Source organism: Triturus cristatus, chromosome 4_2, assembly GCF_964204655.1.
Source record: "Triturus cristatus chromosome 4_2, aTriCri1.1, whole genome shotgun sequence".
In the NCBI taxonomy this organism is placed as follows: Eukaryota; Metazoa; Chordata; class Amphibia; order Caudata; family Salamandridae; genus Triturus; species Triturus cristatus.
Window position 1 is genome coordinate 506,052,104 of NC_140586.1, and position 25,853 is coordinate 506,077,956.

At 38.3% G+C, this 25,853-nt stretch overlaps 1 protein-coding gene across 1 annotated transcript in view; it reads left to right on the top strand.

Annotated features, from left to right (window-relative positions):
- Window positions 1-25,853, top strand: part of LOC146834626 (vitellogenin-A2-like) — a 46,456-nt gene that overhangs the window by 10,542 nt on the left and 10,061 nt on the right. The window contains exons 11-27 of the mRNA XM_085602099.1: window positions 377-595; window positions 2,814-3,037; window positions 3,155-3,252; window positions 4,281-4,405; window positions 4,730-4,831; window positions 6,878-6,997; window positions 7,089-7,278; window positions 7,428-7,521; window positions 14,111-14,296; window positions 18,090-18,237; window positions 18,851-19,076; window positions 19,203-19,375; window positions 19,758-20,309; window positions 22,666-22,716; window positions 24,056-24,160; window positions 24,759-24,971; window positions 25,085-25,227. Of these exons, the coding sequence (XP_085458225.1) occupies window positions 377-595; window positions 2,814-3,037; window positions 3,155-3,252; window positions 4,281-4,405; window positions 4,730-4,831; window positions 6,878-6,997; window positions 7,089-7,278; window positions 7,428-7,521; window positions 14,111-14,296; window positions 18,090-18,237; window positions 18,851-19,076; window positions 19,203-19,375; window positions 19,758-20,309; window positions 22,666-22,716; window positions 24,056-24,160; window positions 24,759-24,971; window positions 25,085-25,227 (2,969 nt within the window). The remainder of the gene's footprint in view (window positions 1-376; window positions 596-2,813; window positions 3,038-3,154; window positions 3,253-4,280; window positions 4,406-4,729; window positions 4,832-6,877; window positions 6,998-7,088; window positions 7,279-7,427; window positions 7,522-14,110; window positions 14,297-18,089; window positions 18,238-18,850; window positions 19,077-19,202; window positions 19,376-19,757; window positions 20,310-22,665; window positions 22,717-24,055; window positions 24,161-24,758; window positions 24,972-25,084; window positions 25,228-25,853) is intronic.

Consider the following 25,853-nt stretch of genomic DNA (forward strand, 5'->3'; position numbering starts at 1 on the left):
AACGCCTTCTGTTTAGTGCTCTTGAAGACTATTGTGAGAAGGACTCTACTTCCTCTGCATTGCTCATTTATGGAATATATTGGGTGATTTTTATGGGGGAGCTTACATGATATAAAATGGTGGATGAATAAATACATGTCAGTAGAATGTGTTTTTCACATCGGATTGAGAAGTTACATCATTGATATCGCAAGCTTCACTTTCATTGTCTAAAACATCATGTCTGGGTGGAAAACAGCTATGTTATTGACATATATCCTTCTATCAATCTTTATGGAATTAATATATAAAAGAATGTACAAATGAAGATTTGGCAAGAGAGCATGACATTGAAAGAGAGGCAAAATAATGAGCATTAGATGTGTTTCTTTCGCAGCCCCTCCATGACTTGGCAGCTGAGGCGTCCAACAATGCCCATGAAGAGGACATGGCACTGGCTCTGAAGGCTCTTGGAAATGCAGGCCAGCCAGCCAGTATCAAGCGGATCCAGAAGTTCCTGCCAGGATTTGCCTCCAGTGCTTATCAGCTCCCTGTTAGGATCCAGACTGATGCAGTGATGGCTTTGAGAAACATTGCAAAGGAGGATCCGAGAAGGGTAAGAGAGAAGGAGCAAGATTCATGAAAGCAACCATCATTCAAAGATGCATACCAGCTTCAAAAGAATAATTGTCCAATTTACCCTAAGCACAATGTTTGATTGAATATCCCTTTCACTGGGTTGGTTTGCCTACATACTAGCACCATAAAAAACCTAGAACAGCTCAGAAGCTTCATCTTTACACAAAATACAATGATTAATGTTGTTATTTGTGGCTATGTGCACTGATTGTGGTCTGTTGGGTCATTAAAGGGCCAACTTTACTTCATATCTTGGCTACACTTCATGCACAAGTGGCGCTGTCTTTCAAAGATGTGTTTCCAAATGTTGTTCAAATATAATCATACTAGATAGGGCATCTGAGTGTGTGTGCCTTCATACGTGCTTGTGTGCCCTAATTTTATCTCTGGACGTTTTCGTAAAATTTTCCTATATCACATTCTGGTGTCAGTAAATTTCCCACTTACAGAGTGGCATGAATATATCTCAGATTTAACATAAACCATTGCTAATTAGCCAACGAAACATTCTCTGATCTACTGTATTCCCGAAGCAAGAACATTCAATTTACCTTTCCATGGAAGGTTTGTGTAGTTCCAATGTAGTGGCATTCTATGTGCACACCATACTTATCAGTATGAGTATAACGATTCTACTGAAAAATATGTTTATTGTTCAGGCACATTTGTAGTAATTTTACATTAGGTATGCCTTCTTTTAAAGCAACACAACAAAAAGAAAATAGATCACATATGTTAAACATAGTATAAGTTGAAGTATACATTTATTTATTATTGATGTCATTTAATATACTCAGATAGTCCACTGGATGGGTGTTTACAAATACTGTCATTTTCTCAGTCAGGGTTTCTGGAAGACTCCAAGAAGCGGGAAATTTTTACTTTGGTGATGTTTTCTGATATAAAATATCACAAACAAAACCTGAGGACTACAGACGTCTCTTGTCAGAATCAGATGGCTCCTACGTGTAATTCACTGGAGATCCAATATAATACAATAGAGTGTGATTCACCTCTGACAAAAATTGACAGACAGCAGCTTATTTTGTAATAGGCTTTTCACCATTGTAGAGACACACAAGAAGTAATTAATTCTAAATGACATTTTTGTGTTTATTTCTTATACATTTTTGCTCTTTTCTTCAGTAGTGATTAACACTCTTTCATTAAAAATCTGTAATTAAATAATTAAATAAGAACAGACATCTAGTAAAGTAACACCAGAATTCCCAATGTTTCCCTTACTTCAATATTTCATCAATAATTGCAAACATAGTACAGGAAAAATACCTCTGATGCATATGCGAATATCGATGGGGGCAGAAACATGATTATGTGTCAGGGAAAACATGGTAATTACCGACTGAACTTTCTGATTTACATACATTTTCTCACAGGCTCTTGTTTTCCTAATCCTACATATATGGAGTCTCTGAATTTAAGAAAATCCTCATCCTTATCTTGATATAACTTACACTTTTGTATGTGAAAATAGTCTTTCAAATACCTGACAGTTTCGCATACAGGCTTTATGACCTTTTTACACAAAGATCACCTTTACTAAAAATAAGATTTGTAAGAAAGACCAAAATATGAAATTAGAGGGAACAAACTGTGTTTTACAGTAACATAAATTATTTCAAGGTAACATACTGCTTCTCATAGCAAGAGATTTACAGGTTCAGGCACATAAACAGATCTACAGGTTCACTCCCTGAGAATGGTAAATCTGCTGTTGGAGGACACATCTTGTATAGAGTGCGTCTACTTCACTGATACTCTGACACATCTTATCACTTGCACATTTTAGAAATAGAATTTTGAATCACAATTTGGTGCTTCTTATGGAGTACATTGAAAATGTCATCTAAATCTGTTGAATAGTAGTTGAACATCCATAGCATCTGGTGATTCTGTTGTTGTAGTTGCGGTAAAGATAGATGGTTTTTAAAGGTTGGACAATTTTTGATTGTTGCATGTCAGCCATCCTGATATCATCTTAGACAGATGGAGAAATATCTAGGCAGGAAGGTGCCTCTTTAGTAACTACATACCCCACAGTGTCTTTTGGGTATCAAGCTATATATCAATGCTAATACATCCATTTTTCACAAAGGTAAATGTGCATCAATGGATTCTGTTGATGTGTTTTTACACTAGCTATTTAAGTACATATATTATGTTTCTCTCTGTAGGTTCAGGAAATTCTTCTACAGATCTTCATGGACCGCCGGGTTCGTACCGAAGTCCGGATGATGGCCTCCGTGGTTCTATTTGAAACCAAGCCTGGTCTCGCCTTAGTAACAACCATAGCCAACATTGCATCAAAGGAGAGCAAAGTGAACCTGCAACTCGCAAGTTTTGTCTATTCACAGATGAAGGCTTTGTCCAGAAACAATGTCCCATCACTCCATCAAGTGTAAGCATCAAAGTAGAAGTTATGTTATGGATAAAAGCATATAATAAAATGTGATCATATATGCCAGCTCATATTTAACAAGACCTCAATGATTTGAGTTAACATCATTTCTTTTAGGGCTGCTGCTTCCAGTGTTGCTGTAAAGATGTTGAACCCCATACTCGACAGAATGAGCTATCGTTACAGCAAAGCTTTACACTTCGGTTCATTCCAATGTAAGTACATAACATGCACAGAAAATACTTGAGCACTTTTTGATTTGTTTTGAGGGTCTGTCTTCAACTTACCCAAACTATACCAGATTTGACATAGCTCATACAAAATATATATAGCTGACCGGTGGAGTGCTACAGAGCTATGTCTACAGTCAAGTAATAGTGTTCAAGTGTTCATATAAGAGCAATGTAATTAAATCCTGATTTTATAAGTATTCTTTCTCCAAATGTCAAAAGTCTTCCACATTTTTACAGACAGATGATATTTTGCATATTATAGAAAATTTCAAACCTTCATTCACTGTCATGATTGCCTTTAGTACAATTATCAATGCTCTGACACAGACACAGTTGAACAAAATGCACATTTTCCGGTATATACCTAACTTACACATGGACAGGCTGTAAACAGTTTCCTGTTGATGCCAGGAGTACTACAAGGATCTCTGATATGAAAATCTGGAGTAACCCAAATTGAAAGTATGTAAACTCCTTGCTTTAGAACAGATATTCAAAGTAGTGTTTGGGGACTCCTTGATATTTGATGGTGACAGAAAGGAGCCATTCAAACAAAAATGTGTAGGATAAACAATTCCTAGACAGTGACAGTCAATCATTAAGGGGTTCACCTACTTGCACACAGTGCTAAGGTGGAAATCCTTGAATGCCATTGGATCAGATTGAGACACCACTCAGTGATGTGTGCCTCAGTTGACCAATAACACTTTCCTCTACATCAACATTGATGATCAGCATCTTTAGGTGGTATATAGAAGTGACATATGGTCTTTCTGATCATATATATTCTGACAGCATTTTCTCTGAATTCTTTGCATAATGTAAGTTCAATGCATTGTACCCTGATGGCGTGAAGTGTTATTATTAAGTGCAAGTGTCCTGAAAACGTGGTATCTTGGACAGCATCTTGAGATGTCATGACCGTATCAGATTGTGACAATAAAGCAGCAGGAAGATGCACCATCTATGTCATTTTTTTAAAAGAACATGTCTTTATTCTTTCACTATAGATGCACTTATGGCTGGAGCAACTGCAGATGTCTTGTTCATGAACAGCGCTAACACAATGTTCCCGGTGTTCCTGCTTGCCAAAACCCGAGGGTACATAACTGGTGCAGAGGCTGATATTCTAGAGGTAAAGACTGTTAGACTGTCCTGGTAAAAAAACAGACTTCTAGACCAGTAAATAAAGAATGGATGGATTATCGTTTTAACTGAACCAAAGGCAGATATAGTTAAAAGTGTGTATCAGAGTATCAGGAGATAGGAGGAACCTTGTAAACTAAAGGCATTACTTTTTAAACTCAAAATTACAAGCACATGCCTCCTCCTCTGCGCATGTCGCTTTAAGGGAATAATTATTGCATTCTTTATATATACCAAATCAGGGCTCAACATGTTCCTAATTGATACATCACTCCCTTCATATAGAAACTAACAATTGATTATTTGTTACTAGATTGCTGTCCGAGCAGAAGGTCTGGAACAAACTCTCAGGAAACAGAATATTCCATTTGCTGAATATCCAATGCGCAAGAAAATCCAGCAGATTGTAAAAACGGTAAGGCATTCATTCATATTTGTTACATTTATTATTTAATGGCAAGATTTCCATAAATACCATGGCACATCCATGTCTACTTTAGTCGGTAAGTGCATTTCAAACATAGAACAGACTCCCAGCAAATGCTTCTCACAAGTTCACACTATGTGCACTAATTATAACATTAACAATTTCAGGTAGTTATTGAATCTCACAAGAGTAATGCTTTCACAGTTTCTTTTGCTAAAATTGCCCAATTAATGTTGGTTCTGATTTAGAGGTGAGCGGCAATATAAAGCCCACTGATTTCAGTCAGATGGACATGTACCCCAGGCGGGTTATTGCTGGCTGCGGACGTGTTAATGCTGTCAGGATTTGCTGCATATGCCAGAAATCAGAAGATTTTACAAAAACGCGAACCTCTTTCGCCTTCTGTTCAAAAACACTACAATTTCATTTAACAATTTCCAATAAAACTAAAATTTATCCTAACAATGTATATTAAATCAATCTTTCATAGATATGCATCTCCTTTTTTATATACCATTCACTCATTTTCTGACAAGTTACATTAGTGAGACCAACTCAAAGCACAAACCATATTTAAAATAATAGTGGATAAAAACAGAACAAGGATTCTGGAATGGGTTTGTCTAATGATAACAAGCCTTTTAGAAAAGGCAGTTCTTGCTCTGTGCCTGAAACGTCATTTGGTGTGACTAGCATGTGCTAGGCATTGAATGGACTGGGTCACTTCATTTTACAACGTTGCAATATGAACAAAATATGTAGGTGCAATTACTATGCCCCATCTGAGGTTAAGACAGTTACACATAATCTAGATAATTTAGAGCTCATTTTGCACCTGAGGTCCTTGTTTGTACCTCCCAGGCAGAGCACCAACCATCAGAGTTAGAGATTTCTGTCTTGTTGGTGAACCGCATATTGATGAAAGTGCTTCTGCTAACATGATATGAGCTTAACTGCCAACCAACCACCATGCATCATTAACCAGTCAGCATAATTTGTTGAAACAAGCCCCTAAATTAGGGCAATAGCAAATCAATGGCCTTGGCATGCAAGGTATATGTACTCTATGGTAGAGTATTCAGCGCTTTGAGACCCTAACAGGTGAGTAGTGTTCTTTACAAAATCTTGATTGATTGATTGATTGATTGACCAGGTGGCTTGTACTTAGTCTATCCCTCTGTTATCACCATACAAAGGGTGTTGAATGTGGGTGTGGGAGGTGGGTGACCGGATCAGGAGTCTCCCTTGCCAGAGCCTGCTGAGGTTCTAGGGTCAGAAACTCTACCTAAATAAAATGGAGCAACTTCACTTTTTGTGGCACAGGAGCACTGCTGGATTATAGTAGGATGATTGTTCTGCCAGACTCTAAATGGTTTCCATAGTTTCCATTACATAAACTTGTAGAAGGATTCTCAGGCAATAGAGGGGAGACAGTTCAAACATAGGTGATCTTGCAACCCAGTTATTTAATGTGTGACTTCTGCGGTGACAGATTCCACAACAAAAGATCACATTGCACATAGGACAATTATATTAGATCATTTAAGGGACTGCAATAAGTAACCTAAAAACCCTTTCTAATGTAGCGGCATCCAGAGACCCAACTTCTCCCTGGGAAGACTATATCAATCAGCAAATATTGGATAGCTAGTCTGAGAACCTATAGCACTCTCTCTCAGGGAGATAACAGGTCTCTCTTGTTGCAGCAAAGACAGAGGCTCCTCAAGCAAATATCCTGAAAGAAGCAGCTGAGGGTGTCACTTCCTCATAGTTTTCAACATGTTGCCGGAATCCCAGGTGCACACTGATTCTGTACACCTCTTCTACTGGCTAGTAAATTAAAATGGGGGGCCCAGCAGAGTCAATGCTGGAACCTGTTACTGGCAGAGGCCTATGAAATGCCAACCCAAATGGGACCCACCTTCAAGAGCTTTACATCATACACAAATTACTTTGTGAACTTAGTTTTATAAAGCAATTTGATTTTATAAAGCAGTTTCTATTTCTTACAACTTGTGTTCTCTGTTTCCACAGCTGCTGGGCTTTAAGGCACTGCCTGCAGACGCCCCATTAATCTCGACTTACATCAAACTGTTTGGCCAGGAGTTGGCCTTCCTTGACATTAACAAGGAATTTATTCAGACTGCCATTAAGGTAACCACAGCTCAATTATGCATTCTCATAGCGCTCTACAGCAGCAGTACCTCTCATTCAACGATTTTTTGGTTTATTTCATTTACCACAGGCTCTCAATGAACCAGCAGCAAGGCACAGTATGGTGAAGACCGTTATCAACAAACTTCTTAATGGTGTTGCTGGGCAATATGCCCAGCCGGTGTTGGCAGCTGAGGTTCGACAGATCGTTCCCACCTGTGTTGGTCTGCCCATGGAATTGAGCATATATTCTGCTGCTGTAGCGAATGCTGCTGTTAACAGTACGTTTCTAATAATAAGTTATTGAATACCTATATCAAGAAAGAGTGTTGAGAACAACAGTCTGTTATTGAACTAGTGATGCACAGAGATATGTGCCTGCTTTGAATGTTTTTTTATTTCTGTTTCAATACTAATCTTTCTTTTACAGCTGATGTTAAAGTGTCACCCTCTCCATCCTCGGATTTCAGCCTTGCTCAGCTTCTTGAGTCTAACATCCAGGTTCACGCTGATGTAGCTCCAAGGTAAAATAACTATATATTATCCAATGAAGACTGACAGAAATTTAAGAGGGAAAAGTGATAATTCTTCATCTCCAGGGTGACTGTTTTCTGAACTTCCCCAACTACATTTGAAAAAAGTGCCATAATCCTAGCAATTTGTTTTTAAATAATAAAAAGTCAGATATAACAGTTAGACTCCAAATACTAGCCAGGTGTGTCTAGGTCAGGGGTCTCAAACCTTTTCAGTAGTGAGAGCTTCTTCTGATCTGTGAAATTCATCATGAGCTACTGAAAGCTAAGCAACTCACGCATTGTTGCCAGACACCATCACGGCCAGCTCCATCGACTTTAAGCCTAATGTCCATAGAACCTGATACTTTGGTTTCAACCAAATACTTTGACTAGGGGCACCATGACAGGACTACCATATGTGTCAGTGAGAGTGTGGTCTTTTGGCATGTATGAACATATGTACGTGTGAATGGGAAAAATGTGTATGGTGACAGTGAGAACCTATATCGTTTGTACTTGAAGCACTGGAATGCCTTTCATCATATATGGCATTGTTACATTTATAAAACAAACATTTAACTATTTTTTTTAAATGGGAGAAAATGCTCTGAAAAAATGTTCATGATATGTAACATTTTTCTGCACTTAAAATAATGCCTGTATTTTACAGTTATAAATATGTGTCTACCAGTCACTGGGAGTAAGATGCCTGCTGTGTGCAAATATGACACTTCAAAATGGGGGGAAATTGAACTAAATACTTAACTATATGTTTATAGGGATCCCATAAAACTCATCATTTAAATGTAATCCCATTTACAAGTGTCATATTTACAAACAGCAGGCATCTTGTTCCCAGTGAGCTTTAGTCAAGGTAGCATATTTATAACAGAAAAATACAGCTATTTGTTTTAATGAGAGGAATTTAAAGTGAAGAAACATGATTCATAGAACATTAAGATGTAACTGGCATAATTGAAAGTAGAGAAAAACATTTATTGTTTAATTTTTGTACTCAGTAAAAAGTAGGAGAGGCAATGTTCGATAAAGGAAGCACTGGTTGATACTAGATGACTTAATAGAGTGTGTGTCACTTAGAAAAAGAGTGGTTCAACCCTACATCTTTTCTACGTTCGACACAACACTTTATCAGCTGCGCATTACATTTATTAAACAAGAGGGAATTTTAAGGAGAATTTTGAAAGGTATTTTTGGTATGAGAACCTACAAAACTCATGAGCACAGAAGAAAACACAAGCCCCACCTGTTCAAGATTACAAGAAAGACAGGGATGTGTTCAAGGTAATGTTCCACAAGCTGTAAATATTATACATTTGGCATGTGTGCCAGTATATCCCATACCCGCACAAAAGCTCTTTCAAACTGCTTTCCAAACTCACAGGGTCTTATAAAAAAGCATTTAATAGGCCTAGTGAAATGGCAAAAGACTTCTGAAACTAGAAACATACTATCTCTGTATCCCACTTTCCTCTGATTTGTATAAACTGTGCATATTTGAAGAGATTTACAACATTTGTCTTATAATATTAAAACCAATGGTACTGATGATAGCTCAGGTATATTAGGAGCGATACTGATGATAGCTGAGGGATATTATCAATTTCTCATTGTGCTGAAATGGACAAGCAGAGAAAAGGGTATAGAAAATTAAGTTGGTACTACCTTTATTTATCAACTACCTGAACAATAATCTCTACAACTGTGGGTGTTGGGCAATGGAAATTTTTTAGACAGTAAGCAGTGCTAATGTGCTAATTTGTGAAATGTTTTAAAGAGGCAGAGTGTTATATTAGCATAGTATACCTAGCCAGTTGAGTGAAAGTGGGGCCACTAGGGCAGACTGATGAGTGAGTGGCGACAGGCATTTGATGCATGCTATACCAAAGCTACCACAAACATAGGTTCAGTGGATGCCATTGATGCAAACGAAAAACCTCTTAAAAGTATCTTTCTTTTTCCCTTGGGAACTATGAAAGCGTACTCTAAGGGAATAAGGAAGGTACAACAAAAGCGATTGAATAAGGCAGGTAAATTAAAAGAATAATGGATAAATAGTTGCAGTCCATGCCATGAAAAAGTTATTTATAGTATACAGTTCTTACCAACAAGGTTATGCTGGCTGTTGAAACTGAACCTCACATGCAGCCTACTCCTCAGCCCTTTAGCCACCAACATGAAAACAGACCTAATATGCTGAGCTTCTTTTCACTCAATATACTAAAATCTATTGCCCTATTTAAAATAATGATCCTCTCTCATTTCCTCTACACACTTCAAAACTTCCCTTTAAAGATTCCCAACAGCTAATTCATGAAACTGGCCGCATATATTTGTTCCAACATATGGGCCCCCTGCATGTCCATGGCCAAATGTTGGCTCTCAACATTTGACCAATTAATTAGGATGGCTGACATATAACTTTAAAACCCAGTCACCCACCTACTAGTGATCAATGACTGGATGTGCAAGCGCTTGAACAACCCATCATACCACTCAGAACTCTCCATACTGGGTCTGGATAAGGTGATGGGACTGCTATATGGGTACCCAATACCCCAAACCCTCCTTGACATACCACAACTGGTGTTTCTTACCTGGAGAGTGATATTACACTCCGCAGAATGGTCGAGTAGACCACCCTCCAGACTGCCCTGTGGCAGGAGTGCCTCATCCGGCAAAGCTCACACTTGGAGAGGTTCACCAAATGGGCAGTATCAGGATATTTACACTTGGGTACATAACTAATCTCCTTTCAGGAAGTACAGACACAATTCAAGCTGTCAAAAACCCAGTTACATAAAGACCTCTAGCTCTGACACAGACAAAATGCAAAACTGAGTTAATGGGTCAACCTGAGCATGGCAAACTAGAGGCCAATCTCCTGATGGGGGCTCTTGGCAAGAAAGGGTTTTCCCATTATATACAGAACCTTATTACTCAATGCTCCTAACCTCCTGAGGTAACTGTCCTTTGATGCAGTTAGCATTGTTGGGTGGGCCTTCTTGAAGACATAGATTGGTACAATGTCTGCATGCCACACCATTAATTATGGATCTCTTCCCAGCTCCAGATGACACAAATGAAATACATTCACAACACATACCTCATGCCGCAACGCTCATGCGGGGTAGTGGGTCAGACACCAACCTCTGCCTGCCCCCCTTTAGCCAAACTGGCACAGATTTTGATCACATGACTAGGCTGTGTGGATCCTTATTGCTCATTGTTGGAGAAGGGTGAGCAATACCATGTTCCGAATCCTAGAATATCATACTACCATTACATGAAAGAGTGCTTTACTAAGAGTGATGGATGATCTGAGTGACACCAGAGAAAATGAAAAGATGATGGGCATAGCCACTTTAGTAGCAAAAAGAGATTTAGCCCATTATGGAAGTACCCACATCCATCTGCACTGGACATGTGGCGTAAAGGGTTGGGCTGGTGCACCCAACAAGCGACCCCCATCTATGTAGCGAAGGGATGTACACAAAAACACACCAAGATCAGGTGTAAATTGTGGGAATGCTGTGGATTGGACATAGAAATGCCGATCGTTTCCTGATGCCTAGCACTGATGTTTGTAAAAGGAATCTTGCCTGTTTTTTATCTTATTGGTAGTGATTGTACTAAAAACCCAATAAAATTGATTATCCAAAAAAGGTATGAGAGGTGATATGTCAAGGCAAATGGCAGAGTTGCAAGAAATGGGGAAGAGGAGTAATTTAATGCTTGAAAATATTGGTGCAGGTAAAGAGCCTGTAGATTGAGTGGTGGGCTTGGTAATGGAGTATCTGGGAATGTCCTGAGTTTGTCCTGAAATGAGAGTGGAATGCAGAGAGGGAGTGAATCTTACTGACAGCAAAATAGTACTGCAGTACCTGAAACACAATTTTACAATTCTCGCTTTTAAGGTCTATTCTGTACTATTCTGTGTACTTGGTTTCCACTTGTTTAATTGTGAGTTGGATTTATGTGACTATACTACACTGCTCTTCCATTGTGCATGAAATCCCCACTGTGAATTACAATATCTGTTCTTTATTGTAAAGTACTCTAAGAACATAATTCTGTGATGGTACTTTACTTGTTACAAATTAGTTTCAAAGTAACCAAATGCTATAAATAGTTTTAGGTGATGGTTTAAGACTGATTTCTGACATAAGAAATGTTACACATTTGTCTCATCTAAATGGCATGGCTGCACTTTTTATTGGTTCAAAAAACAAGCAGAATGCACATTGTTGTGCAGTATCAAAGTATACAAAGTCATCTGTTTGTCACATATTTTACAGACTTCGGAATGTCCCACTACACATTTTGGAGAAAGTTGCCCACATTCACTGTGTGAGGTGTGCTAAAGTTACTCTATTAAGGAAATTATTCATTTATGACAATCAGAGGACAGATAGACAGATAGACTTTGATTTCAATCATCTAAAATCTTCAATCAGACCCTAAGTATGACTTAGGGTCTGATTTAGAGTTTGGCAGATGCTTTAATGTGTTACACATGTGACTGATATCCCATCCACCTTAATTCAAATGCGGTGGATATAACACACTTGTAAGAAGCGTGGTGGTGAAGGAGTAACCCATCCACCACACTCTAAATTAGGCCCCTAGCATATGTTTATCCTTTTCTCCAAGTGCCTTTAACTTGAAGGATCTCAGAAGTAAAACATTGTTGGTCTATTGCTACCCAGGCTAATGATCCAAGAATATTTAGCCAGCATAATATTCCTAAATGTGGGTCTACCTTTCCCTTTTTCTCGATCTACTGTGGCAGAACACATTATCTTATTGTTTACTTTATATATTAATAATCTAGACTCCGCTTTGTGTATAGCCTGTAAATATTTCCCTTGAGTGGGAGAGCGGTTAATCCCAGCACTTTTATATGCAGATGATGCAGTTCTATTAGCGGGCACAGCGATTGGGCTCCTGTTTCCTAAGTTCCTTTGCAGATTTTATGATCTCACTGCATGTAAGTGTTAATTTGACTAAACCTCACACCATGATTATGGGCTCCTGACCCCAAAAATTAAAAACGCATTATTGTAAAGGAAGCAAAATATCTAGGTGACCACTTTTCCACACTTAGGGGTCTTGTTTGATGAAAAGGGCACATGGGCACCGCAAAAGAAAGCAAAAGGAAACGCTTTGGTAAGATCAACAGTAGTGGTTCTTGATTTAGCACGCAGGTTAGGGGCTAAGCCGGTTCAAGTCAAGTTAAATATATATAGAGCAAAATGTATTGCTATCACTAATTATGGAACTGATATATGGGGCTGTAAGGAGGCAGAGGACCTCCAAATAGTAGAGAATACCTTCTTATATTATCCATCAGGAATTGGATATTGGTTTTGTGTCAGATCTGATTGGTATGGCCTGTTACTCAAATGGATGATGATCTGGACTGATCTCGATTTAGAGATGAACCATGAGATTGTTCGGGACTGTTTATCTCTGGATAGAGTACTCCTGGTTATGTTATATTAAGAAGTTAATATTGAAATTAGGGCGTCCAGAGCTGTTTGATTCACCAAATAAGCTATCAAAGAAGGATCTATCTTGGGTCAAGAAACACTTCTTATGCATGATACAAGCTGAAAGAGAGACCAGAGAGTAGATGAAACCTACGGTACAAGCCCATTCACTCCTGAAAACAAACCCAGCAGTAGAACCTTATTTAAAATAAGTAACAAAGCCATACCACCGCTTTCTTTTAATAAGGTTTAGATTTAATTATTTGCATTTTTTACTGGCAGAACCGCAGGGGTGGCGAAGAGCGGAAGATTTGGGTCGTTGCTCCTGTGATAATTTTTCTACCCAAGACACTTTGCACTTTATAATTAATTGCGACTACTATCTGCATATCTGTAAATGTTTTTTAGTACCGATTTTTAAAGAGTAAGGGTTTTGTGCAGATAAGGCCTGCCTTAGTATATTTACAGATGTTGAACAATGTATGGGAAACTGTTAACATTGTTAGTTTTTTAGTTGCTGCGGTTAGAGAAAGGAAAAAACGGGGCCTCAAGATATGAAATATTTTAAAAAAAATTAAAAATTATCAGGGGATGAATGCTTAATTGGATGCTCTGGGTGTATACGGTTAGCTGTGAAAGGAATTGACACACAAATCTTTTTTCTATATTATAAGGATGGGTGTGTTTTTATTCTCATATTTTATGGTGTGTTGGAATATTTGAAATGAATTTTGTCTTTGTGCTTTTGTGTTTTTAAATGATGATTTTTGTAGTGTACTATTATAGTTATAGTTATAATTAACCAAATAAAGTGATAATGACTGACATTATCTTAGGCCAGGACCTACATGAATTTGTACACTACTTTAAAACTAGATTCATATTACCTCACTCTACTGGCTATCCTCTACAACCCCAGTGTCAAACATATTGTTTTAACAAATACTCACCACATAGGTGGTAGATGAGTGTTTCCTATTCTATGAATGCAGACCTACAATGGCCACCTTTTGCTGTGGGTCCACAATGTCATTTTGCCTTGATTGTGAGATCATGACCACATATTGTACTTTTGATTTCTCTTTCAGTGTGTACAAGCACACTGTGGCAACCATGGGTATCAACACTCACCTCATCCAGGCTGGAATTGAGTTTCATGCCAAGGTTCGTGCGAATGCTCCAATGAAATTCACAGCCAAGATTGACATGAAAGCCAAAAATATCAAGTTTGAGACAGCACCATGCCAGCAGGAGAATGAACTCTTAATAACCAGGTATTCCATCTGTTTATTATTTAAAATGTGTACTTATTATTAACATGGATTTGTTGAAAATGACCAGGTTTTGTTTCATTATCATTAAAAGTTCTATTTTAATTATAGTTCCTGAGAAATTGATCTGACTGCATTCTATAACTAATGGATTCATGGGCCACATATACGACGGTCAGGGTTTGCGACTCGCACAGTGCAATTTTTAGAAACTTAAAATATGCGAGCCACAAAACATGACGTACAACAGTGTCTCAGACACTGTTTGCGATTTCTAAATGGGTCACAAGGGACCTGCCTCAATAATATTCATGAGGCAGGTCACAATTTGCTATCCATTGAGAATGGCCGACACTCAGAGGGATGGTGGCCTGCTGGGGTCAGCAGACCATCATGTCTGTGACTGCTTTTTAAATAAAGCATTTTTTTTTAATGCAGCCCGTTTTCCTTAAAGGAAAATGGGATGCATTTCAGAAATTAAACTTAAAAGATTTTTTTTAGAGTGGGCAGTAAGCTGTGGAACCACTGCCTGCTCTGAAAAAATATTGGCGCCCTAATTCATGAAGTTGAAGTGGTACCTTGGGGCCCTCTTCCCGTTTGTGAATAGCATTCCACCAATTTGAAATGGGCCATTTGCGACCGGTAAAATGCATCATATATCTGGCCCTTAATGTTTTCTTTGCTATTGTAATTTGGTAAAGTAAGGGTTATTTATATTCAAAGTTGTTGTAGCTTCGCCTAGCAAGATTACAGAGGTTAGACACAACTTAAACAATTCTCTAACAAGAGGGCATTTAAGTAGTGTTATTAAAGAACAGATTCCAGTCAATTAGTCCTCAATGTTATCTCTTTGGATACATAGGTCACAATCCTGTCCACTTCTCAACAAATCTTGGTTGATCCATAACCACAGCCAACATAAGGCTAACTTTATAAACTGGAAACCTCTTATAAAACAGACTTTTAATAACATTGTGATTCATTGCCTATTTGGTAAATTATCAAAGTTCTGAGCATCCCTTTTTAGTAAGACAAAGGAATAACATACAGTAAAAAACATCATTGGGACTGAATGGTCTAACTGGTTGCTGTGCCTCATGAAATGCTCCCTTTGTTTTAAAGATAAATGAAAAAACACCACCCAGCTACCATTTGATTTTTTGAAGGCATGGACATGAAGTCTTGGCTTCAATGAGAATGCACGAGAACAATTGTACAAGGTGTGAATGCTGTCAACTGAAAATGTGGAATCACTCCTAATAAGCATACAACCATTCTCTCTATGTTGGACCGATACAGAGAGGTGGTGTAGCATTCAAAGATAGCCTTTCACTCTATTACCCTTGCCCTCCCACAACAAATACCCGAGCAAACACTCCACAGTCTCTGTTGTGTTTTTACCTACCAAACATCCCCCTTTACCATTATACTTATGCGTATATATGTCAAGAATAAAGGTTTCTTTGTTACAGAAAATTATGTATCTGAGTTTATTGAAATGGAGAAGGAAAATATACAGAGTTACAATAAGTATAGTGCAGTGAAGTATTGGTTTTTGTAGGAAGGGTCATTCATTTTGTTTTCCCTCCACACCCAATCCTCAAAAAATGCACCTGATGAGCTTTTGCTTAGCAGCTGTACAACTAAAACTAAAATTACACTGTCAGTTTAGACTTTGATAACTAAACATTACCGTGAGCCATTAATCACATATACTGTCAGCTGAGTTTCAGAGCACTGCCCAGAACGGGCCATGGATAATAAACCCTAGCTATACCTCCCTTCTGTCTGGAACTTACATGTTAGACACAACTTCACCCTAACGAATACTGTGCCTAATTGATGAGGTATTTATAAAATATATGCGACTTGTCGCTATCAAAATAAATGTAAAAATCTACTATATATGCAAATTCAAGGTAGTATCAAGTATACATAAAATAAACCATAGTGATGAAATGGCATGTGTCAATGTCCTTCACTATGAGTATGTTGAAAGGCCATAAGAATTTTATCAGCCAACCATGAAACAGATGTAAGAGCTGTGAGATAAGCCCTAAAATATTTGCAGCCATCACCAATTCACAGACAGCTTAAATAGCTACCATTTAAGGCTCAGATAAAGTTAAATGCGGCAATCTTGGGGGATAAATTGCCACAAGAAATCACAGTCAATTTTTCAATTGAAACTGCGATTTTTAGCCTGTCACTTCTTTACGGAAATCTAAAACTGTCCATCACATTATCCAACATCTCCAAAAATCATCTTTAGGGTGAAGTTGATTCATTTCACCAGTTTCTACATTTTCTAACCTTCATCTCTTAAACCTTCATCGGTTTTATAAAGGTAAGTAGGAGTATAGCTTTAAGGCTGCACATGAGAATATATGGTCTAACATAAACATTGTGCCCTGCATTTTATTTACAAAAATGTCCATTTCTTGCAGGTTTTTTATTATTAACTCCAAGAGGCAATCATTTTCTAAGGAATTTATTGGGCAAAATGTTTCAATCTGATGATAATCTGACAATGATATTTTGGTATCACACTTCCTGGTGTATCCCCAGTGTTGTTGTGCATGTTTTAAGCCACAATCAAATGTGTGGCTTTTAGATAGAATGAACATAAAAAATGGAATCTTCAAAAAGAATCCTTCATTGATAATCAACTAGTTTAAGAGAACATAAACTATGTGTTAAGTGACTACCAGTACACTTGTTTATATAATTAATCTGACCAGTTTTGTGATAGAATCTGAAGCAAGAACTGCATCAGAACACTCATGAGGTGATGCCATATATGAGCCGTAGAGTACCATTTGTTATCCCTGAGAAGGGTCAATTAATTAAATATCAACTCTGCGACTTCAGTACTGGGACAATCTTCAAGGGCATGCCAGATGCACATGTTCGTATATGAATTTATTATTGCTACAGTACATGGGAATCTGAGGCATCTGTGGAAATTTCAACAAAACAAAATATATATCCATCAGTACATCTGCAATGTGAACTCCTTTTTGAGCACACTTCTCCCTCTATTTCTGAAACGTACAAGTGTATCACATTGTGTAAAGACTAAGGGGTACATTTATCAAGCTTTCAAGCAGGGCAACGCAGCAAACCACCACGCTGCACTGCGTTGCATAAAAGGGCAGAAATATGCCATATTTAACATTATACAGTGCATTCCTGTACTTTTCTTGCGCTAATGCACAATGTGCTGCATAGCGCCAATGCAGGCACCCTCACACGATGGTGCAATGGTGCCTTCTGTGCAGACAGGATTGGGACACCTTCCTGCACAAAAACAATCCTTCTGTGGCAGAATGCAGCACACATTGAAAGAGGAAACAGCGAGGAGAAATAAGTATATTTCCCCTCGTTAAGCTTCACCTGGCGAGGTGTAGCATTTTGACGCATTCCAAGGTCTACCAATAATGGTAAATCTGGGAATGCGCCAAAATCAAAGGGTGGATGCATGGGAAAATCCACTATCCACCCATGGAACGCCTTCCTGGGGTAGAATAATGCAACGCAGCAATCTGCTCTGCATTTCGTGCTACTCTAGATTTATCAAGCCAGGCAGAGCTACGCAAGGTGGCCTTTAGTGGCTTGATAAATCTGTCTTAGTAGTTGCATCGCCCTTGCGCCCTCTTGCGTGGCTCAAGGATGACGAAAGTCAATGATAAATCTGCCCCTAAATGCATAATGTAAAACTCACCTCTGAAACTTCTTCTACAGCCCCAGTCCCAGTCCATCCAACAGATTCATAGTATTTCAATTGTGTCCCCAGAGCTCAGGTGTTTGCTGTTACAAGGAATGTAGAAGACCTGGATACAGCCAAGAGAACCCCATTACTGACACAAGGAGCTGTGCCAAATATTCTTAAGAAACATTTTGAGACAACAGGAAAGTCATCAGCGGAGGCTGCCAGCATGTTGGTAATGTGACATTTTTTATTTCAAATTGAAAAGGGAATCAATATGCTCATTTCAGTAAAGATAATTTAATTCTGTTTATAGTTCAAATGTTGGTTGATGTAAAAGAATAATAAATAAGTAAGGTTTCAAACTTAGTGCTAACTTTGAATCAAATACTTAGATGTCAGATCAGGGCAAAGCAGAATAATGTGTGACCAGATGTGAAACTTACTTAGAAATTAATATGGCTAAAATGCTAAACTTCACCTAATTCAATAAATGGGTAGGATTTTAAAAGAAATCCAAGACAAAGAATAACATGAAAATAGGTTGCAAAAGTGGTATTGTATTCCTTTTGACTTCATGTTCACAAAATAGGGTCTACTTCTAAAGAAATTCTATTTGCATGTGACATAGAGCAACAGATAAACCGACAAGCACAAAAGACAGACTCAATGATCACTAGCTAGCTATACGTGCAGGAAGACAGACAAACAGAGAGATAAAGTAATTAACCATTATTACCTACATAGTCACAAAATGCACAGAGCTAGCAAGATAATCACAATACGTACTACATATACAAACACTAAAAACACATTTATTAATAATCATTTTTCTATGTTTAAATCAGGAAGTATCATCTGAACTTTTGTCCAAGAGGTACGCCTACTCCACAGAAGATAGAGATCACCACTCTGCTGCCAGAAGTACTAATGCATATCAGGCTTGTGCGAAGGCCAAAACCTTTGGCTTCCAAGTCTGCCTCGAGTACAAATCACAAAATGCTGCCTTCCTCAGAAATTCACCTCTGTACAAATTAATTGGAGAGAATGAAGCCAAGCTTATCATAAAACCAGGTACAGCTATCACAACATTTGAGAAATTTCTTTTTAGTGTTCGGGTGCAGACTGTTGAACATAATTGATATCTGAAGATATATTAAAGGTTGTATGAAATAATGTAATTACCCTGGTTGCTTACAGCTCATACAGATGCAGCTATCGAGAAACTGATGCTAGAGGTCCAGGCAGGATCTAAAGCGGCCTCAAAAATAATCACCATGGTAACTGTGGAGGAGAACGAAGGTGAAGAGCTTGAAGACTCTGTGGTTCAAATGAAGCTGAAGAAGATTCTGGGAATTGATGAAGAATATACGGTAGGTGGCATAATACTATACTAGCCCACTAAAGTAGTTGTTTTTAGACATCATAAATGGTGTTAAATGCTTTTCTAAAAATTCACTATAAATATTTTGAGGAAAATGTTTCCAATATCGACAAATATGTTTGCATATTTCTTTATTTTAAATTTGTATCCATTTATAGTGTGTATATCTGTTACACTATTTATTTAATAATCTCAACAACATAATTTGAAATAACAGTGTATGGTGCATTGTGAAAAATTATTTTGGTCACACCAAACGCCTTTTGACATTATGTAACTGTGCAAGAGAGTGTTGTTAGACCAACAACAACTGATGCTATTTTGCAAAGCAACTACAAGATCTTGTATTCCTATTCTTATTCTGTTTTCAGGTTAGAAATGGAAGCTCGCTTAAAAAAGACAAGAAAAATCAGAGGAAAAACAAACATTCTAAGGAGCATACTCCGAATGTTGCTGAGGTTGCAAAGGCTGGAAAGAAGAAAGGTTTATCAAGTTCATCTAGTTCCTCTTCTACTTCCTCCTCCTCCTCCTCCTCCTCATCATCATCATCATCATCATCGTCATCATCATCATCTAGCAGCCCCTCAAGAAGCAAGCAGCAAAAGGACAGCAGAAGGTCTAGAAAGAACAATGGTCAAAGTAGCAGCAGTAGCAGTAGCAGCAGCAGCAGAAACAGTGCCAGTAAGAGCAGAGACAAAAAGAGACAAAACAGCAGTAGCAGCAGCAGTAGCAGCAGCAGCAGTAGCAGCAGTAGCAGTAGCAGCAGCAGCAACAGAGGAAAAAGTCTCAGGCGCCATCAAACTTCTCACCATGGAAGCCAACAACAACATCAACATAATCGCAGGAATCAATGGAGCATTAGCAGTGCAAGCAGCAGCAGCAGCAGCAGCAGCAGCAGTAGCAACGAGTCCCGCAGGAAACGGGTAATGTACTGATTTGATTGTGATATGAATGATATCATTTTGAAAAGGTATATTAAAGTAGTAGTTTTCAAGGATGAGTCTATTTATCTGCACCTGAGCTGACTTCATGTGCAGTCCCTGTGGGGCTAACCTGAAACAAACATCCAGCTCCTGTAGTCATACAGGAGTATAGTTCACCTAACAAAATGGAGCAGAGCACAAAGACCACACTGTATCATCATTCTTCATACAGTTGATTCATTTTGATTCCTAGACATTCAACACTTGTTAATTAGAGGTGTGCAATTCAGCCCACTATGTTCCAAACAAACTCCAAAAATCAAATCAAAACCCTTAGGCAGTATATTTTGTCATACATTGGGTTCTCAGCCATTGTTCACCAGTTAATGCTAATGCTCCAGTAATGGGTGTGGGGTGACTACAATATGTCTGTACACTTGCTTTATTTATTACTGTAACACTTTTCTGATAAAAGCTTTTTTATACATAGTGACATCATTCATTTCCCATATGCCCTAAAGTATAGTAGGTACTTTCAGTTCCATAGGAAGTCTGAATGCTGCTTTCAGATTCACACACACCATTCTCCAATATATCTGTATGATTGGGCAGCTCAATAGCATGTGTATGAAGGCTCCTCTTGACCAGCATTCTCTCAAGCGATGAGCAGTGGTTGACCTGCAATTCCTTCTTTTTACCTGAAGCGTCATGTAGTATACTCAGTGGAGAATCCTCAATTCAATTATTCGAAAACTTGACCTCAGTAATACTTTGCTTGTGTACATCAATGGCTTCTCCCAAGAGCTCTCATTAGTGTTGCCTATGTACTTTTCCCTCCTCTTCTTCAAGTTCTTTAGATCCGTCTGCGTGTTCACTTTCAGAGGGGCACGCTTGTGATTTTACCTCCTTGCCATCCTGCTTTTAAACAGTCTGTATGTGCTCAGCAGTGATTCCAGCTGTTTACATTGCTGATAATGTATACTGACTTGAGGAAGGTTTTTAATTATAGAATAATAATGTCACATACAAACCACATTTCCCACAGCTATACCGTAGCAACACTACGCAAAAAAGAATCACTGTATTGTGAGAACATGTTTAAAAGATATCATAATTTTTTAAGACAGGGACCCTCCGTTAGAGTATAAGTAAAACTTCCCAATACCTAAAAATTCTATAAGCTGTCATAACAGGTGTGTAAATACAGTGCATAATTAAATCAACCTGGCCAAACTAAAATATTCAGCAGAACAGGTATAGATAGCCCTTATTTTTTACCATGCATTTCTGCTTTTCCTTTTCATCCATCCTGCCATAATTCTTAACCAATGCAGCCTTTGAAATAAAATGAGAGCTCATTATTCATGATATATTTTGCAAGCCAAATGGTATTTGTTCTGGATAATTGGATGTAACAATATATATGAAATCAGGATAAAGAATCCCCCTTCAAGCCTTTTAGATGAACTAGAAACTCATTCAACAGAGGCTGTCAAGCTGAAATGAATGAATAAAGACTGTCACTCATTCAAGTTGACCCCTCCTTCACCTCTAATACAGAAGACCATGACATCCTATCTGAAGAATGAAAGAATGGATGTGCACTATTTAAGTTTAAGCTAGTAGTAAAGTTGAGTTTTAAACATTATTTACGGGTATTTAATTTCATGTGAAATATGTTTTGGAATGTGAAATATTAGTGGTATTTCAAGTGATGATCAAGTAAATTTGAATATGATTTATAAAGTGTAAATCTAACTACAATGCAACGAAACATTGTACAGGAGACAAGTTACAACATATATAGGTGAGAAGAAATAGGATTTGTTGTAATAAGGTGAAGATGGGGAACAAAATAAATAGGTTTATGAAGCTAATAGTAGAATTAACGGTAATCACGAGAGATGGGGTACTGATGGAGTGGGGGCACCTTAGATTAAATGGCAGTGGTGAAAGTAAAGTGATGGAGCCCTTCTTGGAAAGATGATTCTGCAGCTCCTTCCAGAACTGGAGCAGTGACCTGCTGGATTTGATTTGGGATATTGTTCCAACCTTTGGATCCAGAGTAGGTGCAGCCTTTTCATCCCTTCTCGTTCTTCTTGCAATTCCTCGGTTGCAGCTTGGAGACTTTTCTCCTGCATGTTGTTTATGTTTTGCTTGAGGTTCTGTTCTTGGTTGCAGATGTATGATAGGATGTTGGCAATGACAGTCTTGTAAATGATGCAGACAGTGTTGAACATGATGCATCAGGCTTGATTATCACTATTTTGAGCTACATCAATTGTATGTTTAGAGAAAGGACCAGCACTTCATTGTTCACACCAAACATGTGTGTTCTCATTTATTTCTCCTGCAGACGAACCCTGACATTTATGACCTACATTTCACCCCGGCATACAGAAGCTCTGTAAGTTATATTCAACCTAATTTAGAGTTAATATTTATAATATATAATACTTGTTTGATTTTCTCGAATGATGTGTTATGAACAATGATATTTCTGTAATGTTAGCACCATGTTAGATATGTCATTAAAAAACTGAATGTGGGGTTTTCCAGTTTTTATGTGGGAATCAAAGCCATTTCTCTCAGGTGAGCACAAAGGGACAGATGTATGTAGGTTTTTTGATGTTTCAAACGGGCTGATTGCCAGAACGAATCGGGCAGTTTGCGACCACAAAAAATCCTTTTAACATGTACCAAACCCTATTTTGCGATTGGGTAAACCTATTAACGAATCTCAAAATGGGTCCGCGATTTGGTATAAGGGGGCGTGTTAAAGGTGTTCCTTCCTATTAGCGACACTCAGTGGTGTGTGTGAATATTTTGTGATGGAAATGCGGTTGCAAAACATTTGGGACCCCTTCCCCTTTGTGAATGTATGCAAAACGTTTTTTAAGAGCAGGCAGTGGTCCCAAGGTCCAATGCCTACTCTCATTTCTGTTTTTGAAACACATCCCATTTTTCTTTAAGGAAAATGGACTGCATTTAAAAAAACCATATTACTTTATTTAAAAGCAAACACAGACATGGTGGTCTGCTGGCCCCATCAGGCCACCATCCTAGTGTTTTAGCGATTCCCAATGGGTTGCTCATTGCGACCTACCTCATGAATAATAATGAGGTAAGTCAATTTCTGATCCACTGGGAATTGTAAACAGTGTAAAACACACTGTTCTATATATCTGCTTGCGATTTGCTAATAGTGAACCAAAACAATTTGCTATTAGGTAATCACAAACGGAAGTCTATGTACATCTGGCACCAGTCACTAAATCAGGACATACTCATTATTGCATAAATACATTAACATATAAAGTAGCTTTTACAGTTCACACTGTTTGGCTATAGTCTGGGAGTTCAGTATTAACTTTGTAGATAGAAATAAAAGTATGTTTAAATCTAATTTGCTTAGCTCAGTTCACACAATAGCAATAATCATGCTTTACCTGCTGCTTGTATGTGGAAGGAGGACCTTCTAACACATTTATTCCTGCCATACCTCAATCCAAGCCATCTTTAGCAGGAGGACAGAAAGATGAGTAAAATTGTGTATACCAGAAACACAGAAATACATGGTTATCAAACTCACTTGTGAGGGTTTAGTTAGTCCTAAGATCTCTAAGTACCAGTCAGGCCTGCAAATATATTTTAAAGTTGTATTTTGAAAGTTATTGACATAACTCTTATTTATTTAAACTGAATTTAAACTGTGCATTTTCATAAACTGCTTTGTAATAATCCAGAATCCTAAGAAGAGAGCCTCAGGACACAGAGCCTCTTCCCAGTCCAGCTCCAGCTCTTCAAGCAGCAGCAGTAGCAGTGCCTCCAATGCCAGAAGATCTCAGAGGGTAGGTGCGGCATGAAAATAGATCAGTAACTACATTATCTCCCCATGTCGGACATCTTGGGAGGGCTCCTATTTAGATTCTGTAAATTAACAAATTACGTTAGGCCAACACTGAGGAAGTGGAGATAGAACACTGACCTGCTTCTATAAGGGGTGGGACACAGTATAAGGACTCTGGGTGCTATCCAAACTATTACAAAAACTCTGAATTTCTAGAGCGGCCACATTTCTAGACTCAAACAAGTTTTATGATTAAAAATACCTTTGATGGATTGTGGCAGTCCTTAGTTGTCTGAGAGAAGAGTTAATGGATTCTCAGTATTCTGCGGTACATCATAAGTTCATTCAGTTGCATGTGCATTGTAAAGTGTACACAAGTTGATGAAGCACATTGCAAGTCCCGACTATGGAAATCAAAAATGTTTTCATATGGCTTTTCCTCTGAGCAGATTGTCCCACGTATAGCACAACAAAGGTGTAGTCTGAACAAAGATCCATGTTGGAAAGTGCCTGTCCATCAACCCTGACAAACAAACTAATGCAGAGTTTTCAGGTCCTCATTTTAATAGCAGTTTTCCACTTTTGTCACATGCCTCTAGCCTGCATTTATGGGAGACAACAAGCCCCCAGTGCTGGCAGTTACTGCTCAAGCTGTGAGAAATGACAATAAGAAACAAGGATACCAGGTGATCGTATACGCCGACTACCACACCTCCAAGCCACAGATCCAGGCCTATGCAGTGGAAATCGCTGGCTCCAGTAGATGGCGTGCTTGTGCAAATGCAGTCGTTGTCAACTCTCATGAAGCACAGGTGAGGCAGCCGTATGTAGCCAGGTGGGGAACAGAAGACACAGGGTAGAGTAACATCTCCACTGTATTTAATACATCAAATTTAATATATGACGTTTGTTACATTATGATTAGGCCTATCTTAAATGGGGTCAGAATTGCCAAGACTACAAAATTGCTGCAAAGGCTCAAACTGGTCATTTTGGCAGCCAACCGGGCTTGAGGCTGAAGGTGGAGTGGCCAAGAATACCATCAAAACTGAAATCGGCTGGAAAATGGTAACATTTCTACATTATGTAGCAATTGACTAATTGTATTTATTCATAAAAAGCAAGAAATGCTATATTCTGACATAGACACTGACAGGTGATTTCCCTTCTGACTTACACATTATCACTATAGAAGATCTCAATTCAACTTGTAGTTTTATAGTGTTACGCAAGAGGGTAGATCTTAAGAACACAGAAAATAAAACTGGAAATTCAAAATGTTATCTGTTGTAGTACTGTAAAATAGACATCTTCTCAAACCAACAAACTGTACATGATATTCAGCCCCAAAATTCAAAATGTACCCAAAAATACAAAAAAATAGACCAGATGCCTAGCCATTTGATCCATGATGTTAGTCACCGCTTATTTAGACATTTTGTCTGTCGAGCATTTTTTCAACAACCTAAATAAATTGAGGTGAACCTGTAGCAGAGCAGGGGGCATATTTACAAGGAATTAACTCCACAAGAAAGTCACTTTTTGTGACGTTCTGGTGGCTTTTATTCCTTCGCCTTATTTACAGGGTGCAGTTAAGCCACTTAATGTGGCTTAACGCCACTGTGTAAATAATGACCCTATTCAAACAGCACTTAGCGTGAAAGGGCTGTGCAATGGGTGTTGCAGCGGACATT